The sequence below is a fragment of the Mauremys mutica genome, chromosome 6, assembly GCF_020497125.1.
Source record: "Mauremys mutica isolate MM-2020 ecotype Southern chromosome 6, ASM2049712v1, whole genome shotgun sequence".
NCBI classification, from domain to species: Eukaryota; Metazoa; Chordata; order Testudines; family Geoemydidae; genus Mauremys; species Mauremys mutica.
In genome coordinates this window covers 60,833,207-60,850,787 of record NC_059077.1, presented here as the reverse complement: position 1 = coordinate 60,850,787, position 17,581 = coordinate 60,833,207, and the positions used below count along the sequence as shown (strand labels likewise).

The window sequence follows — 17,581 nt, the reverse complement described above, 5'->3', positions numbered from 1 at the left end:
ATTTTCGCGGGTCATTTCCTGTGTGGCTGGGCAGAGAATCCAAGCTCGGGCTGCTGTCCAGAGCGTCAACAGAGTGGTGCAGTGTGGGATAGCTCCCGGAGCTACTAAGTTCGATTTGCATCCACACCTAGCCTAATTCGAACTAGCCATGTCGAATTTAGCGTTACTCCACCTGCCGGGGTGGAGTACCAAATTCGAACTAAAGAGCCCTCTAGTTCGAATTAAATGGCTTCCTGGTGTGGACGGTTGAGCGGTTAGTTCGAATTAACGCTGCTAAATTCGAATTAAAGTCCTAGTGTAGACCAGGCCTTAAACACCACACTTCAGGAACACCAATTCCTCCCTATCCTTAGAAATCAGAGTAAACTGGTAACTAATTTGTATAGAAGTCAGTTCTGTCTGATGAGCAGTCCTGAAATAACTTTCTATTGGAAAACAAATATTTTTCGTTATATACCCAACACAGAATAACACATACTGCCCCACTCCATTAATTTTCATTTTAAGACTATCATTTTAGATAATCCGGAGAGCTGCTTATTAAGATAACTTATAGGATTCAGCGCGTGAATCCCAACTTGACACACTTATGATAGTTCTCATCAAACTAGCATGTTAAAAATAGTAGTGTAGCCACAGTAGCATGTCCAAGGTAGTCAGGCAGTAGGCAGCACTGTGAGGGGCTAACTAGTATATACCCAGTAGGTACATATTCAGGTGCCCAGCCTGAGCTGTTGCCCAGGCTATTGCATCTGCACAACTATTATTAGCATGCTAGCATGATGAAGCTAGCACAAGTTACGTTTCCTTAAGCTGGGAATCACACCTCAGCTTTAAGTGCAGACATGCCCACAGGCTGAAGATATTTGATAGCAATAGATTAGATGACACAGATTCACCACATGCGTCTTCTAATGTGAAACTCTTAACAGGATTTGATCAACAAATCTTTAGATATGCTCTTTACAAGTAGTAAGATGACTTGTGGGAGATATTGTAGTTAAGTAACTGCATCATTTAAATGTTTGGTGATCATCCATGAGGGAGAACAGCAGTTTAACTGTCTTGTAAAATAACTCAGTGTAAAGCAACTTATATGCAATACAGTTTAATGTTCCGACAGAACACACTACAAAATATCAACTACAGCTAATTTGAATTCTTCACTAACGCATATTTTTAACTAAATTGAATAGTTCACTATGCAGAAAAAAATTCAATTTACCTCAAAAAAGTTGTCATCTTATTTAAAAAACCCTATTCTATAAAATAAAAGTTATTCCTTGAAAGTGAGCAGAATCTCTCTTCCATGAAGGGCATTCATGAGGTGCAGGTTTTATACCCTTGAGAGAAATTTAATAATCACCCTTCAAAAGAGATTTTAAATAGTTTCCTAGAAATTTCATTTTAAAGTAAGTCCATGATAAGCAGTTTAATGCTGACATATATTTTGCATGCTCTATTCTGTTTTACTCAATATGCCAAATTAAGTACTGCACACTGAAAACATCTAAAAAAAATAAGAATCAAAAGCCCTATTCATTTAATTTGCTACAATTTTATTTCCTCACCAACTTTAGAAAACCTATTTTCAGCATTAGGAGAGTTTTTATTTTCCTCACAAACAGGACCAAAAGAATCAGTAATTCTTCCTCTTCACCAGTAAACTAACCACAAAAGCTTGCCCATTACTGGTTGTCCTATGGCACCTCATTTGTATGGGGTTTTTTTTGGCTGATTACTTTGATCACTGATATCAGGTTAACAGCTAGGGAGCAGACGGATTTGTTGCATGGTTGACAATATTAGACTGGGCCTAATATGAGAACTAGTTCTCAAAAGGAAATAATAAAAAAAAAATTAAGGGCCACAGTAGCTTTAAGCCTTGTATTTATTAAAATTACCTTGATACGAGATGATTAATTTTTATTATTGCTTAAAATGGTTACTGCAAACGCTGACTGAAAGTAGTTTAGTTTTCTGGCAAGTGCAAGGCTAGTCACCCTAACTAATGAGGTTTCAAGTGTAAAATGCTGGCAAAAGCTAGCAATTCTGCCCTGTTTGTGTCAAGTAGGCAAACATCGGTCTCTTCACCACTATTGAGTGAGATTTTATTTTTTTTAAACAAAAAACAGACACTTTAAAATTTGGCTAAGAATGTGTAGATATTGCACCTTCCAGAGCTTATCCCTGAATTAAGGGTTTACCATGCCTCTCTTCAGGGAAGCTTATTAAAAGTGGCAAACAAACTTGGTAAGACTGAGGAGGCCACTTTCTAAGGGCATGGCTATACTTGCAGATGTAGAGTGCTTTGAGTTAAACCAGCCTTTATAGAGCACAGTAGGGAAAGTGCTGCAATTTGTCCACACTGACAGCTGCAAGTGCACTGGCATGGACACATTAGCAGCTCTTGCAATGGCCACAGAAAGCAGTGCATTGTGGTAGCTATCCCAGCATGCAAGTGGCTGCAACGTGCTTTTCAAATGGAGGCGGGGTGGGGTGGAATGGAATGTGATAGGGAGTGTGTTGTGTGTATATGTGCGGGGAGAGAGAGTGGGTTTTGGGGGGGCTGAGAAATGTCCGCATGCTGTCTTGTAAGTTCAGACAGCAGCAGACCCCTCCTCCTCCCCACCTCTCTTTCTCACACACACAGCATTCAACAGTAATGGTTGCTTTGTCTTGGAGCAGATAACCATGCCGGCTGTCAGAAACGGAGCTTTCAAAGGACATATTTGCATTCCTGCAGCGATTCCAAAACAATGACAAGAGTGGCCACTTGACTTCAGAGGATTATGGGATGTTTCCGGAGGCTGATCAGAGCACAGTAATGCAACATGTTGTTCACACTGATGCCCAGGCATTTCAGCCAAGGCATACCAAGCGTTAATCTTCTCGCAGAGGTGGAGCAGCACTGTAGCTGCGGAGTCAGAGCGCTCTATGTGCCTTGCCAATATGGACAGGTAGTGAGCTAGGGCACCCGGGGCTGTTTTCATGCGCTCTAACTCACAAGTGTAGCCAAGCCCTAAGACAGGCTTTTGGTTAAAGTGGGAGGGTTGAATCAAAGTTTATTTTCTTTATTTACCAGATTATTAGGGGAGTAACTCAGGGACATGCAAGTTACAACACCTGTAATAATTCTAAATACTGTCAAAGTCACTTACAGCCACACATAGGTGCTCTTTTAGTCTTTTTTATGTATAAACCAAAATAAGAAAGTCAAAATAGATAACCAAATTGGCAGGGCACCAGAATAAAAGTCAGGTCACCTGGATTCTATTACTCCTGATTCTGTCACTGACTTGCTGTGACCTTGGGCCTCAGTTCTCCCACCTGTAGCAAGGTTATACCTACCCACCAGTGTAAAGCAGTTTGAGATCTACAGGAGACAGGCATTAAACAAACCAAGTATATTTTACTGTAATTTTGGCAAATTATTGCTGCAGCTAAAATGCCAGAAGGAAGGTGTTTGGAGAGACTTTGGAGAGGCTGTTGGGGAATGTGTGTGGGAGGGAAAAAAGTATGCTTTCAGGTCTACAGAGGCGAAGGAGAGTGGGCACCTGTGTACTTACACCAATGTAGCAGGAACAGTGAGCCCCTAATGTATATTCACTGCAATGATATAGGTTACCTTGGCTTCCAGCCAGGGAATGCAGCACCAGTGCAAGTCAGTCACTTTTTACATTGGTGCCGAACCCTCCTGTGTAGACAAGGCCTCAGTTCTCAGGGACTCCAGAGAGGAAGTTTTTGGGTTATAAAAGAAAAAAAATAGATCAAGCAGAGGAGATTGAGAATTAAAACTGTGTTTGGTCAGACCTTGAGAACCTTGGCATGGATGCATGTTCTGCATTCCCAAGACCACTACCATAATTAATGAACGACCTTCCAATCAAGCTATGACCACAACAAACTAATATTTAATTACTTTACAGGAATATGTTGCCACTCGCCATCTATCATTTTTACTCTAGCCAACTGCCAAGCAGCCACTAAAAAAACAAACAGGAATCTAGACAGCTCTCTACTATACAAAGGACAGCAAAAGAATAAGTTTCAGTCTAAAATTGGTAGACAGAAGGAACAAAGGACTATGAACAGTGCTAGACCAGAAGCCTTTCAGGAACATAATGACTATCTTTTTGGATGGAAATGCTGAAAGTCATAATAAGCAATTTCACCATTCATGAATCTGCAATATCCATCATCATTCCTTCATTTTGGAGGTCTGTTTCTGTTACGGGAACAAGCATTACAACCTATGTACTGTTGCCAGAATTCCTAGTGATGCTATAGCAGCTCTCAGAAAAAGGAGACTCCATCTTTAAAAGGCATTCTCAAAAGCGTCATCCTCAAAAGAAGCAAGGTTAGCCATGGGTCTGATGATGGAATAAAAAGAGTAATCTGGTTCCTACAATGAGCTGGTTCACTTGTATTACATGAATTCCATGTTTCTGGAATTGTTTAAAGAGTAATAATATGAGTTATGGGTAGCTTACAATCAAATTAAAAAAGTAAGAAGAAAATCCTTCACAATGTTACATTTTTACTGTACCATCTTTTACAGCACTTACAAATTACTGAAAATAGTGGTTTATGATCCAAACACAAACTTCACTGTAGCAGTGAATAATAGTGACTGAAAAATAAACCCATAATAACTCTCAGAACTAGAGAAGAGCAAACTAGAATCTACACGTACAAGTGGACACACACTATCCAAGATTAACAGCAGTGCATTTTTTTAATAGGACTTAAGGGCACATTTGCTGTTGCACATTTCAATCACCACGAAACTAGCTTTAATCAGAATGCCAAGAGGGGTACTGGTGAATATACTCTGGGCAGCTATTGTTTGGAAGAAAATTTTTATTTTTAAAAGGGGACTCATGTCTTTTGCAGATCAAGTCCACTTTCTCAATGAGTCACCAACAGAGGGGAAAAAGAGACTAATAAATCAAATAATCTTTCATTACCTCACAGACAGTACTTTGAAAGAGTTAAGCAGCCTTGACTAGGCAGCCTTATTAAACTTCATCAAATGCTTGCAAACTGAAATGTTTTATTGAAAAACTCTCCAAACATATCAAGAGCTGGTGGAAGATGTCATTTTATTTATTAGAGCTGAGTGAATTTTTTAAGATTAAAGTTTATCTGTGAAAAATGAAGTTTCAGGTTGACCAAAAGTATTCATGAATTTGACTCAAATTCACTGAATAGTTCCAACCAATTTTCTTTTCCAGCCTAGAGTCACAAGGCAACTTAGGTGCTATTCACAAAACCATCAGAGAAGGGGGAGGCATTGCCACCCTTTTAGTACCGTGGTTGGGGAACTTACCTGGGATACAGGAGACTTGGGTTCAAGTCCCCATTCTTCTTGAGTCAACAAAATTCTGAACTTAGGTCTCCCATATTGCAGGTGATGACCCTAACAACTGGACTACAGAGTATGTGGGGGTGGGTCACAATCTCTCCAGTTGAAGCTATGCCATGTTGGATAAATAATTAATTAAATATCCAGTGGAGCAAGGACTGAAACTGAGGTGACCAACCCTCTATCCTCCATGATGAGTACTCTAACCACCAGGCTAATCCAGAGTCATTCTGTATGAATATTTACAGTACGTGGAACAGCTTCAATAGAGAGCTCCACCCCAGAATACCCCAGAGTTTACTGGTTATTGCATTCACCTGCAATGTGGGAAAGCCAAGTTCAAAATTTTGTTGTGAATCAGGAAGAATGGGGACTTGAATGCAAGCCTCCAACATCCCAGGTGAGTCCTCTAACCACAAGGCTATAGGGTATAATTGCAGCAGCACCAACACCAGTTTTGTGAATGGCATTTCCAAAATTTGCTTTGCTCTTAATTAAAAAATAAAAGTTAAAAATGCTGGAAAACAAAACTTATCATTTGACCAAAACCTAATTGTTTTCCAGGCTTTTGTTTTACAGAGAAAGCAATACAAAAATTATTTGTGGTCAATGCAAGGTGATTGTTTTCAATTTGACCAGCAAACAAACAAAACAAAAAAACACCACCACCAAATCCCCCCTCCTCACCCCAACAATTATTTGGGCAGCTCTACTTATTACACACTCAATTGAATGAGATGCCAAGGGCCCTCAATCCCACTGACTTTAATGGATCCAAGGGCGAAATGCTCAAGCTTGCATTCCAAAATGGCACATAAGGCCTGCAAACATACACATACTTAACTAATGAAATCAGACGAGTTATGCACATGCTTAAGGTTAGCATATGTTAAGCATGTGTCTGTTTACAGCATTGGAGCCTAATCCACAAATTTCCATTATTCACATGAAAGAATCCTATTCAGCTCAATAAGGTTACTCTCATAAGTAAGGGTTTGTAATACTGGGCCCTGAAAATCTGTCAATCTATATTTGTTTAATTTGCTCTGAGGGATATATTAACCACTGTAACAGTTTGGCAAATTTCCAGATATCAGTCTAACAATATCCCTCTAAATATCCAGGATAAAGAGTGATATTCTTCAGAAAAGAGATTCTTTATACTAAAAGTAGAGTTTTGGATAACTAAAGATAGAAAGGTTTCTTAAATTCAGCATTAAAAAGTGAGGCTGTAATATGAAACTATCACTCATGTGCCAGTTTTATTCAGACGTGACAGAACATGCAGTACATAACATTAAGGAACTTTTACCCCATATTAGGACAGTGAACATCTATTCTGTAATCTAACTTTGTTTCCACTTGTAAAGCCTTTGCTTTTTGAAGTTATTTTTCAGTTGGATACAATGCATGAATTGTCCACGTTCATTGTTCAAGGTGCTATGGTGATGGACACTATTATAAGAACCCATACAGATAGGTCAAGACCACCTTAGATCAAGGAGGGGTTGGAAGAATTGTATATTGCCTTCTTCAATGACTGATTTTACACTAAGGCCAACAGAAGTGTATGTATGTAGTTTAAAGGCAGCATTCTGACCCTTTTGGGTTGTCCAAAACCAGTTTTGCACTTTCATTTCTTCTCTTATGGAAGAAGGATATATTTAAAATACATGACTTGCTGGTTGGTACAAGGATATTAGAGACAAGGTGGGAGAGATATAACCTTTTATTGGATCAACTTCTTGTTAGTATCTATTAGTAAATAGTCATCCTTCTAGTCCTCTCTTTCTGTATATTTGATTCATTTATATATCAACTATTCCTCAGAATCTTTATAATATTAACAAAGAATAAGTTGAATTATAAGGCCCAGAACACTGACCGACAAGTAACCCTACTCAGGAATTTTATGCATTAGGACAGGAGTGGGCACCCTTTTTGGCCTGAGGGCCACACCTGGGAATAGAAATTGTATGGCGGGCCATGAATGCTCACAAAATTGGGGTTGGGGTGCAGGAGGGTGTGAGGGCTCCAGGGTGGGGCCAGAAATGAGGAGTTTAGGGTGCAGGAGGAGGCTCTAGGCTGAGGCAGGGGAGTGAGGTCCAGGGAAGAGGGGTGAGGACTCTGGTGTTGGGCTAGGGATGGGGGGTTTGGGGTGCAGGAGGTGGCTCCGGCCTGGGACCGAGGGGTTCGGAGGACGGGAGGGGGATCAGGGCTCGGGCAGGGGTTTGGGGTACAGGGAGAGGCTCAGGGGTGAAGGCTCCAGGCAGCGCTTACCTCAAGCATCTCCCGGAAGCAGCGGCATTTCTCTTCTCCGGCTCCTATGCAGAGACGTGGGCCAGGCAGCTCTGCACGCTGCCCTATCCGCAGGCACCGCTCCTGTAGCTCCCATTGGCTGAAGTTCCAGGCCAATGGGAGCTGCAGGGGTAACACTTGGGGCAGGGGCAGTGTAGGAGCCGGAGCAGGGCCATGTTGCTGCTTCTGGGAGTCGCATGGAGCGACCCCCGAACCTGCTCCCCACCTGGAGCGTCGGAGCGGGGCAAGCCCCAGACTCTGCTCCCCAGCGCTAGCTTGAGGGCTGGATTAAAATGGCTGGTGAGCTGGATCCAGCCCGCGGGAAGTAGTTTGCCCACCCCTGCATTAGGCTGTATTTAATAATTCATGGCATCTTCATGTCTATTAAACTTCAGATATTCTAGGAAACCTTCTCCCCGTTGTTAAAATATAGCATTACATAAGCATATACAAAGACTTGGGAAACTAATAAAGGGTGATTGTTACAGCAGATGTTTTCTGTTGGGGAATCAACAGAGAAAAATGATCATGGGATCAGAAGGACCCACTAAGAGATACTATATTGAAGAATAGTTGGTCCTCTCAGCTGTAAATAAATTAATCACTTCACATATAAATCAGGTAAACCAAGAATGTATAGAAATGACATCAGAACATACATTTCTTTGGCAAAACCCTATATGACGACACTGGTATGAGAAGTTAGTTGGGGAATGAAACTGCATACCCTTCCAGATACAGTGAAGGAAAAAGACAAGAGCCACCTTAGATCTGACAACAGAGTGGTAATGTATCTTTTCTTTCTGTACTCTATATAGTCCTGTACTAATCTCTGGTTGATAATCTTTGATTAAATAATTCCAATTGAGCCAATTTTTCAACAATCTTGAGCCATTACTAACTCAGACATGCAACATTCTGCTGGTAAAAGTAACAAGCTTTTGGGTTTACAAAGAACTCTTCTTCTGGTCTGAAAAGCTACTCAGAGTATCACAGCTAATAGAAGGTGGAACAAATTGTTTAATATAAGGAATTAACATGCTATAAAAGACCATACAAGGTGAAGTGGGCAGTTTAACATCTCTGCAGTTCTAGGACAAAGGAGGGTTAGTGAGGCCTGGTCTACACTACGCGTTTATACCAAATTTAGCAGCGTTAAACCGATATAACGCTGCACCCGTCCACATAACGAAGCCCTTTATATCGATATAAAGGGCTCTTAAAACCGATTTCTGTACTCCTCCCCGATGAGGGGAGTAGCGCTGAAATCGGTATTGCCATGTCGGATTAGGGTTAGTGTGGCCGCAATTCGATGGTATTGGTCTCCGGGAGCTATCCCACAGTGCACCATTGTGACCGCTCTGGACAGCAATCTGGAGTCAGATGCACTGGCCAGGTAGACAGGAAAAGCCCTGCGAACTTTTGAATTTCATTTCCTGCCCAGCATGGTGAGCTGATCAGCACAGGTAACTATGCAGTCTGAGAATCAAGAAAGAGCTCCAGCATGGACCGCATGGGAGGTACTGGATCTGATCGCTATATGGGGAAGGATTCCGTGCTAACAGAACTCCGTTCCAAAAGACGAAATGAAAAAACATTTGAAAAAATTTCCAAGTCCATGATGGAGAGAGGCCACAGCAGGGACTCAGTACAGTGCCGTGTGAAAGTTAAGGAGCTCAGACAAGCCTACCAGAAAACCAAAGAAGCAAACAGAAGGTCCGGGGCAGGGCCGCAAACATGCCGCTTCTACACTGAGCTGCATGCAATTCTAGGGGGGTCCGCCACCACTACCCCACCCCTGTCCATGGATTCTGAGGTGGGGATGGTAATCGCAGCCATGGCTGAGGATTCTGCGGACGGGGAAGATAAGGAGGAGGAAGAGGAGGACGAGCTTGCAGAGAGCACACAGCACTCCGTTCTCCCCAACAGCCAGGAGCTTTTTCTCAGCCTGACAGAAGTACCCTCCCAGCCTTCCCAAGCCACTATCCCAGACAATGAAGCCATGGAAGGGACCTCTGGTGAATGTACCTTTGTAAATATAAAACATGGTTTAAAAGCAAGCATTTTTTAATGATTAATTTGCCCTGAGGACTTGGGATGCATTCGCGGCCAGTACAGTTACTGGAAAAGTCTGTTAACATGTCTAGGGATGGAGCGGAAATCCTCCAGGGACATCTCCATGAAGCTTTCCTGGAGGTACTCCAAAAGCCTTTGCAGAAGGTTTCTGGGCAGGACAGCCTTATTCCGTCCTCCATGGTAGGACACTTGACCACGCCATGCATGTAGAAAGTAATCTGGTATCATTGCATGACAAAGCCTAGCTGCGTATCCTCCCGGTGTCTGCTGGCATTCAAGCAACATCCGTTCTTTATCTCGCCGTGTTATCCTCAGGAGAGTGATATTGTTCATGGTAACCTGGTTGAAATACGGGAATTTAATTAAGGGGACAGAGATGGTTGGGCTGTTTGCCTGTGGCTTAAAAGAAATCCTTCCCTGCATTTATCCAAGCAGGGGAAGGGGGGGGGGGGATTGGCGCTAAGCTTTTTGGCGTTTGGCTAGCTGGGATCTTCCCTGCTACCAGCCACGTGGTGGGGGGAGGGTGGCTAGCAGCGATCTTCCATGATACCAGCCACGCGGTGGGGGGAGGGGTAAAGCAATCATCCCAGAGAATTGGATGGGGGCGGTTCTGGTGCTGCACGTTAACAAGAAAGAAGCAGCACTCAACAGGCTTTGCTTGCTATTTGGGAAAGGAGGGCGCTGGATATATGAAGGCTGCAGAAGCCGAAAGACAATGGCTTACCATGCCCGCATGCAAGCCGAATTCTGATGCCCGGACCTGCGTCTGTGATCTCTAAACACCAGAGCCGCAGGCACTCAATATTAAGATGCAAAATGCGACCTTGTAGTGAGATCACATGTGCTATGTAAGGTGAACAGTGTTGTTCACCGTGAAAGAGTATAACCATTGTTCTGTAAAATTTATCTTTTAAAATACTTCTCTCCCTTTTTTCCCTCCCTCCTGCAGCTGCAAATTTTTCAAGTCTTCCTCTTCCATCCCGAAGGCTATCTCAGATAAGGCGGCAGAAAAAAAAGACGCGAGACAAAATGTTCTCGAAAATCATGGAAGTGACCCGCAATGAAAGAGCTCATCTGAATGAGCGGAAGGACGTGGTATCAAAGTACAGGAAAGATGCCAGTGACCGTGAGGACAGGAGGGACGAACGTGAGGACAGGAGGGACGAACGTGAGGACAGGAGGGACGAACGTGAGGACAGGAGGGACAAACGTGAGGACAGGAGGGACGAACGTGAGGACAGGAGGGACGAACGTGAGGACAGGAGGGACGAACGTGAGGACAGGAGGGACGAACGTGAGGACAGGAGGGACGAACGTGAGGACAGGAGGGACGAACGTGAGGACAGGAGGGATGCTTGAGATGAGAGGTGGTGGCAGGAAGATCTGAGGTGTCAGGATGCAACTCTGGGGCTGCTGCGTGATCAAACAGACATGCTCCGGCATCTGGTGGAGCTTCAGGAACAGCAGCAGGATCACAGAGTGCCGCTGCAGCCCCTGTATAACCACCCTCCCCCCCTCACCATGTTCCTTAGCCTCCTCACCCACCAGACGACTAAGAATGCATGGGGGGGAGGCTCCGTGCACCCGCCCATTCCACCCCAGTGGACAGCCCAACCAAAAAGCTGTCATTATTGTGAAATTTTTTTAGTGGCCTTTTCCTTCCCTCCTATCCTCCTCCCAAACCCCACCCGGGCTACCTTGTCAGTTCTCGCCCTCTTTTTATAATTAATTAATAAAGAATACATGATTTTTAAATGAGAGTGATTTTATTTCCTTAGGAAGCAAGCGGTAATCGAAGGGGGAGGGTGGGTAGCTTACAGGGAATGAGTCAATGTGGCGGGGGGGGGGGGGGAGTTCATCAAGGAGAAACAAACACAGCAGTCACACCGTACCCTGGCCCATGATGAAACTGGTTTTCAAAGCCTCTCTGATGCGCACCGCTTCCTGGTGTGCTCTTCTAATCACCCTGGTGTCTGGCTGCGCGTAATCAGCGGCCAGGTGATTTGCCTCAGCCTCCCACCCCGCCATAAAGGTCTCCCCCTTACTCTCACAGAGATTGTGGAGCACACAGCAAGCAGCAATAACAAAGGGGACATTGGTTTGGCTGAGGTCTGAGCGAGCCAGTAATGTGCGCCAGCGCACCTTTAAATGGCCAAATGCACATTCTACCACCATTCTGCACTTGCTCAGCCTGTAGTTGAACAACTCCTGACTACTGTCCAGGCTGCCTGTGTATGGCTTCATGAGCCATGGCATCAAGGGGTAGGCTGGGTCCCCCAGGATAACTACAGGCATTTCAACATCCCCAACTGTTAATTTCTGGTCTGGGAAGTAATTCCCTTGCTACAGCCATTTAAACAGAGTAGTGTTCCTGAAGACGCGAGCGTCATGAACCCTTCCCGGCCATCCCACATGGATGTTGGTGAAACGGCCCTTGTAATCCACCAGTGCTTGCAGCACCATGGAAAAGTACCCCTTTTGGTTTATGTACTAGGTGCCCTGGTGCTCCGGTGCCAAGATAGGGATATGGGTTCCACCTATTGCCCCACCACAGTTAGGGAATCCCATTGCAGCAAAGCTATCCACTATGACCTGCACATTTCCCAGAGTCACTACCTTTGGTAGCAGCAGCTTAATGATTGCTTTGGCTACTTGCATCACAGCAGACCCCACAGTAGATTTGCCCACTCCAAATTGATTCCCAACTGACCGGTAGCTGTCTGGCATTGCAAGCTTCCAGAGGGCTATTGCCACTCACTTCTCAACTGTGAGGGCTGCTCTCATCTTGGTATTCTGGCGTTTCAGGGCAGGGGAAAGCAAGTCACAAAGTTCCATGAAAGTGCCCTTACGCATGCGAAAGTTTCGCAGGCACTGGAAATCGTCCCACACCTGCAACACTATGTGGTCCCACCAGTCTGTGCTTGTTTCCCAGGCCCAAAATCAGCGTTCCATGGCTAGAACCTGCCCCATTACCAGCATGATCTCCAAAGCGCAGGGGCCCGCGGTTTGAGAGAAGTCTGTGTCCATGTCCTCATCACTCTCGTCGCTGAGCTGCCATAGCTGCCTCCTCCTCGACTGGTTTTGCAGGTCCTGGTTCAGCACTGACTGCACGAGAATGCGCGAGGTGTTTACAACGTTCATGATTGCTGTCTTGAGCTGAGCAGGGTCCATGCTTGCCGTGCTATGGCGTCTGCACAGTTCACCGAGGGAAAAAGGCACGAAACGGTTGTCTGCTACTTGCACGGAGGGAGGGGTGAGGCAGGGGTGAGGCTGTACCCAGAACCACCCGTGACAATGTTTTTTGCCCCATCAGGCACTGGGATCTCAACCCAGAATTCCAATGGGTGGGGGAGACTGCGGGAACTATGGGATAGCTACCCATAGTGCAACGCTCCGGAAATCGACACTAGCCTTGGTACATGGACGCACACCACTGAATTAATGTGCTTAGTGTGGCCACGTGCAATCGACTTTATACAATCTGTTTTAAAAAAAAAGTTTCTGTAAAATTGGAATAATCCCGTAGTGTAGACATACCCTGAGTTATAGATTGTTCTAACTAAGCCATAAATCCAGTGTCTTTGAGTCCATGAATTTTAGGCTATGTCTACACTACAGCTTCTGTTGGCAAAATTTATGTCACTTAGGGTGTGAATATTTCACCCCTTTGAGCAACATAAATTAAACTGACATAAGCATTCATGTGAGAGCTTCTCCCGCCAACATCACTTATGCTGCTTGCAGAGGTGTTTTTTTTAAGCTGATGGGAGAGCTCTCTCTCCCGTTGGCATAGAGTGTTTTCACTAAATGTGCTGCAGGGCAAAGCTGTATCGGTACCTGTATCAAAAGAACCTGCTTCATTACAGAAAAAAACTCTGTAATCGCACACCCCTAGCTGTCACCTACCACCCTATGCTGGAAACCATATAGGGTATCATTAAACAATTAGAATCTGTGCTTGACAGGGACCACATCTTGAAAGAATCTTTCCCAAACTCCCTCTTCTGGCCTTCAAACACCCCCCAACTTCGGCAAATTCATTAACAGAAGCAAGTTTCCCACAGTCCAAGACAAACACAAACTCAAAACAGCACCAAATGCTGCCAGAACAACAGATGCAAAACTTGAAGACATATCTCCACTGCTACAATGATTAATACCCACCCAAACATACCTTTCAAAACAAGTGGTGTACCTAATCCATTGAACTAAATACCCCAATAACAAGAATTACTTGTAACAAAAGTAAATAAGAAATTTTCAGAGTGGAGTCAATTTAAAATTGACAGGTCCCCTTCAAGAATCACATCTGAAGTCTGACAGTACTTGGTGCATGAAAATATGCCTCTCCTCCAAAACAAAACAATAAGCACCCCTGCAATATTTCTGCAAACATATAAAAGTAACTGGATTTAAAAATAAAGTAATTTTACACTATATAGTGCTTTCATTCTCCATGTATCTCCAAGCTTTCCAACAAGTGATAAGTGCATATTTTCCACATATGCAAGTATATATGCTTGCTATTCTATTAATGAAAGGAAAATCAGCACGGACTCTGAGGCCACGTCTATACTTACCCGCCGGGTCGACGCAGCGAGTTCGACTTCTCGGAGTTCGAACTATCGCGTCTGATCTAGACGCGATAGTTCGAACTCCGGAAGCGCCGCAGTCGACTCTGGTACTCCACCGCGGCAGGAGGAGTTGCCGGAGTCGACCTTGGAGCCGCGGAGTTCGCTTCCGCGGCGTCTGGACGGTAAGTCATTCGAACTAGGGTAGTTCGAATTCAGCTACGTTATTCACGTAGCTGAATTCGCGTACCCTAGTTCGAACCAGCGGCTGTGTGTAGACCAGGGCTGAGCTATCAAAAAGAGTGGATAGGGAAAACTAATGTCACAGAAAACAATCCAAGATGCAAAATGCCAGTTGTGCTAGACTATAGCTGAAAGAAAGCTTTAGGACTACTTAAGCCAGGGGTTCCCAACGCGGTGCCTGTGGGCACCGTGGCGCCCGCTGGGACATCTAAGTGCGCCCGCGTACTGGCTGGCGGACGAGCATCTGCCGAAATGCTACCAACAAGCAGCGTCATCCAGAGGCCACCAAAATACCACTGAAAATCAGAGGCATTTCAGCTGTGACGCATCTGGATGACGCAATTTGTTGGCGGAATTTTGGCGGATGCTCATCTGCCACCATGGTCCTCCATGCCTTGTCGTCTGGCACCCGAAAAAGGTTAGAGACCACTGACTTAAGCAATTAGGTCACTCATCTTAATGCACCTGAGTGTTTTTAGAAGAGATGTTACATAATGCATATTAACTTTGAAGCTTACATCTTTTAATGAACAATGATCAATTTATCACAAAAGTGAATCAACTTGAGGTATATGTTGAATCTTTAAGACATTTGCAAGTTAAAGATTGGCAATCACACAGTGCAGCTCTGCACTGGATCATCTATGCAAGATTCACTCTTTAGTGACTCAAGACAAACCAAAGGCATTAAATTGAAATATTGGTTCTTTAGTCTAGCAGAGAAAGATACAACATGATCTAATGGCTAGACACTGAAGCCAGACAAATTCTGTGAAAATAATTAACCACTGGAACAATTTCCCAAGAGGTTGTGGTGGATTCTTCATCACTGGCAATTTTAAAATCAAGATTGGATGTTTGTCTAAAAGATACACTCTGGGAATAATTTGGGGGAAGTTCTATGGCCTGTGCTATACAGGAGGTAAGACTAGATGATCACAATGGTCCTTTCCAGCCTTAGAATCTATTAAACATGTCAGATTGTATTTATGTATCTCTGTCTCTCATATGTACATATGTTATCTTGAATGAAAACTGGTAACCCTATTTTAAATAAATATGCTGAACTCGCAAAATATAGTAAAAAGGCGTTGCTCCAGCACTAGACTTGGACATTTTTCTGGTTTAGATTAATAGATTCTAAGGTTAGAAGGGACCACTCTGATTATCTCCTGCCAAACACAGGCTTTAGAGCTTCTATAAAATAATTCTTACTTGAGCTACAGCATATCTTTCAGAAAAAAAAAATCCAATCTTGGTTTAAAAACTGCCAATGATAGAGAATCTAATACAACCCTTGGCAAATTGTTCCAAAAGTTAACTACCCTTTCTGGTTTTATGATACAGATCATCTTCAATTTAATGTAAAAAGGATTTGAAAAATAATGACAAGTGAGCAATGAAGAGCAGCATTATTGATTTGACAACATACAAGGGCAAGTCTACACTACAGCGCTACATCGGCGCAATTGCACCATCTCAGCTGTGCCACTGTAGTATTTGTGCCGAGGGGAGAGTGCGCTCCCATTGGCATAGTGTGTCTTCACCAGACACGCTATACCAATGGGATATGCCAACAGGAGAGCGCTCTTGGCACAAATACTCCACCTCCGAGAGAGGCGGAAGCTATATCAGCAAGAGAGTTTCCTGCTGATATAGTGCTGGAGTGGACAGTGCTTAGTCGCTGTAACTTGTCTTTTTCATACCCCTGAGTGATGTACCGGTAAGTTACATTGACTTAAACAGTAGTGTAGACCAGCCTCAAGTCTCAAAAGGTAGCCAAGAATAAACCACAGAGAACTTTTAAATCAATGTTTCTGCACAAGGACATTAAAAGTGAAGACAAGTAGACATGTGCTTGAGTAGACACATGCAGAGGGGGTAATGTGGTCAAAACAATGAGGAGTCTTACAGCAAGACTCCGAATGGGTATAAAATGTGACGCTGGTGCTTGGGGATCAATGTGAGACATTGTATTTATGTTTAGGCATCTATAATTATGCGGTCAACATTTTAGAGCGGTACCTGACCTGTGACATTCAGTCCAAGGCAGATGGCAAAGGGCTGCTCCTCCCTAGAAAGCACTGCCCAAAGTACCTGCCATCCGTAAGAAGGCAAAACAGCTACAGAAGCGAAGGTGATGGGCACAGGAGGAGGGTGCAAGGCTAATGCCAGTGCAGTTTCTCCTGCAGAGGATGCACAGCGCGAGGTGTCCGTGTCGTGCCCCACGGGATGCCCCCGGGACAGGCTGCGCTGGGCACGCAGGGTTTGGCTCCGTACCACCTCACCTGAGCGCCCATTAGCAAATCCCCCGGCGTGGGCAGCGAGAAACCCTCGCACCACACGGCCAGCCCCAGCCGGAGGTGGGACCCCGCAGGGGAAGCACCGACCTCCCGCGCCCGGCACAGCCCGACAGGGCCTATATCCCCGCCCGCCTGGTCCCTCACCGCACGGTCCGGATCACGAAGTAGACGATGAGGGCGGCGCTGGCCACCACGAGCACGGCCAGGGCGCGCTGGGTCATGGGCTGGTCGGACACGGCCCGGCTGCTGCTGCCATTGCTGCTCCGCGTCGCCTCCCCGGGGGGGCTGCCCTGCGGGAGCGTCGAGCGAGCCGGCGGGTCGCTGTTCGCCGCGGCAGCCCCCTCGCGCAGCGCTCCCACCACCACCAGCAGCAGCAGCTGCAGCACGGCCAGGAGCCAGCGCAGCGGCGGCCGCATCGCGCCCCCTCGCTGCCCGGCCCGGGCGCGGCCTAGGCGCGGCCGGGCCCTGCACCGGCGGCAGAGGAAGCGGAAGTTTCGTCATGGCTCCGAGTCCGGCCGGGCCGCCGCTGCCATGGACGCTCCCCGGCCGCCGCTGTTGCTATCAGGTGACCGAGGCGCGGCGCTCCAAACCTAAACGGGGGTCGGCGCATGCGCGATTGCAGCTCAAGCCTGAGGGCGCGTGCGTGCGTGCGGACTCGGGCAGGCTGGTTGCTGCTGGCTGTGGCAGAGGCCGGCTGCAGGCGGGTGTCAGGCGCCACGCCG

General features: G+C 45.3%; 1 protein-coding gene across 1 annotated transcript in view; it reads right to left on the bottom strand.

The window, feature by feature from the left end:
• The window catches only part of FAM174A (family with sequence similarity 174 member A), a 37,734-nt gene extending 20,367 nt beyond the window's left edge, over positions 1-17,367 (bottom strand). The window contains exon 1 of the mRNA XM_045022079.1: positions 17,004-17,367. Coding sequence (XP_044878014.1) covers positions 17,004-17,275 — 272 coding nt within the window. The 5' untranslated portion in view covers positions 17,276-17,367. The remainder of the gene's footprint in view (positions 1-17,003) is intronic.
• Between the last annotated feature and the right edge of the window lie 214 nt (positions 17,368-17,581).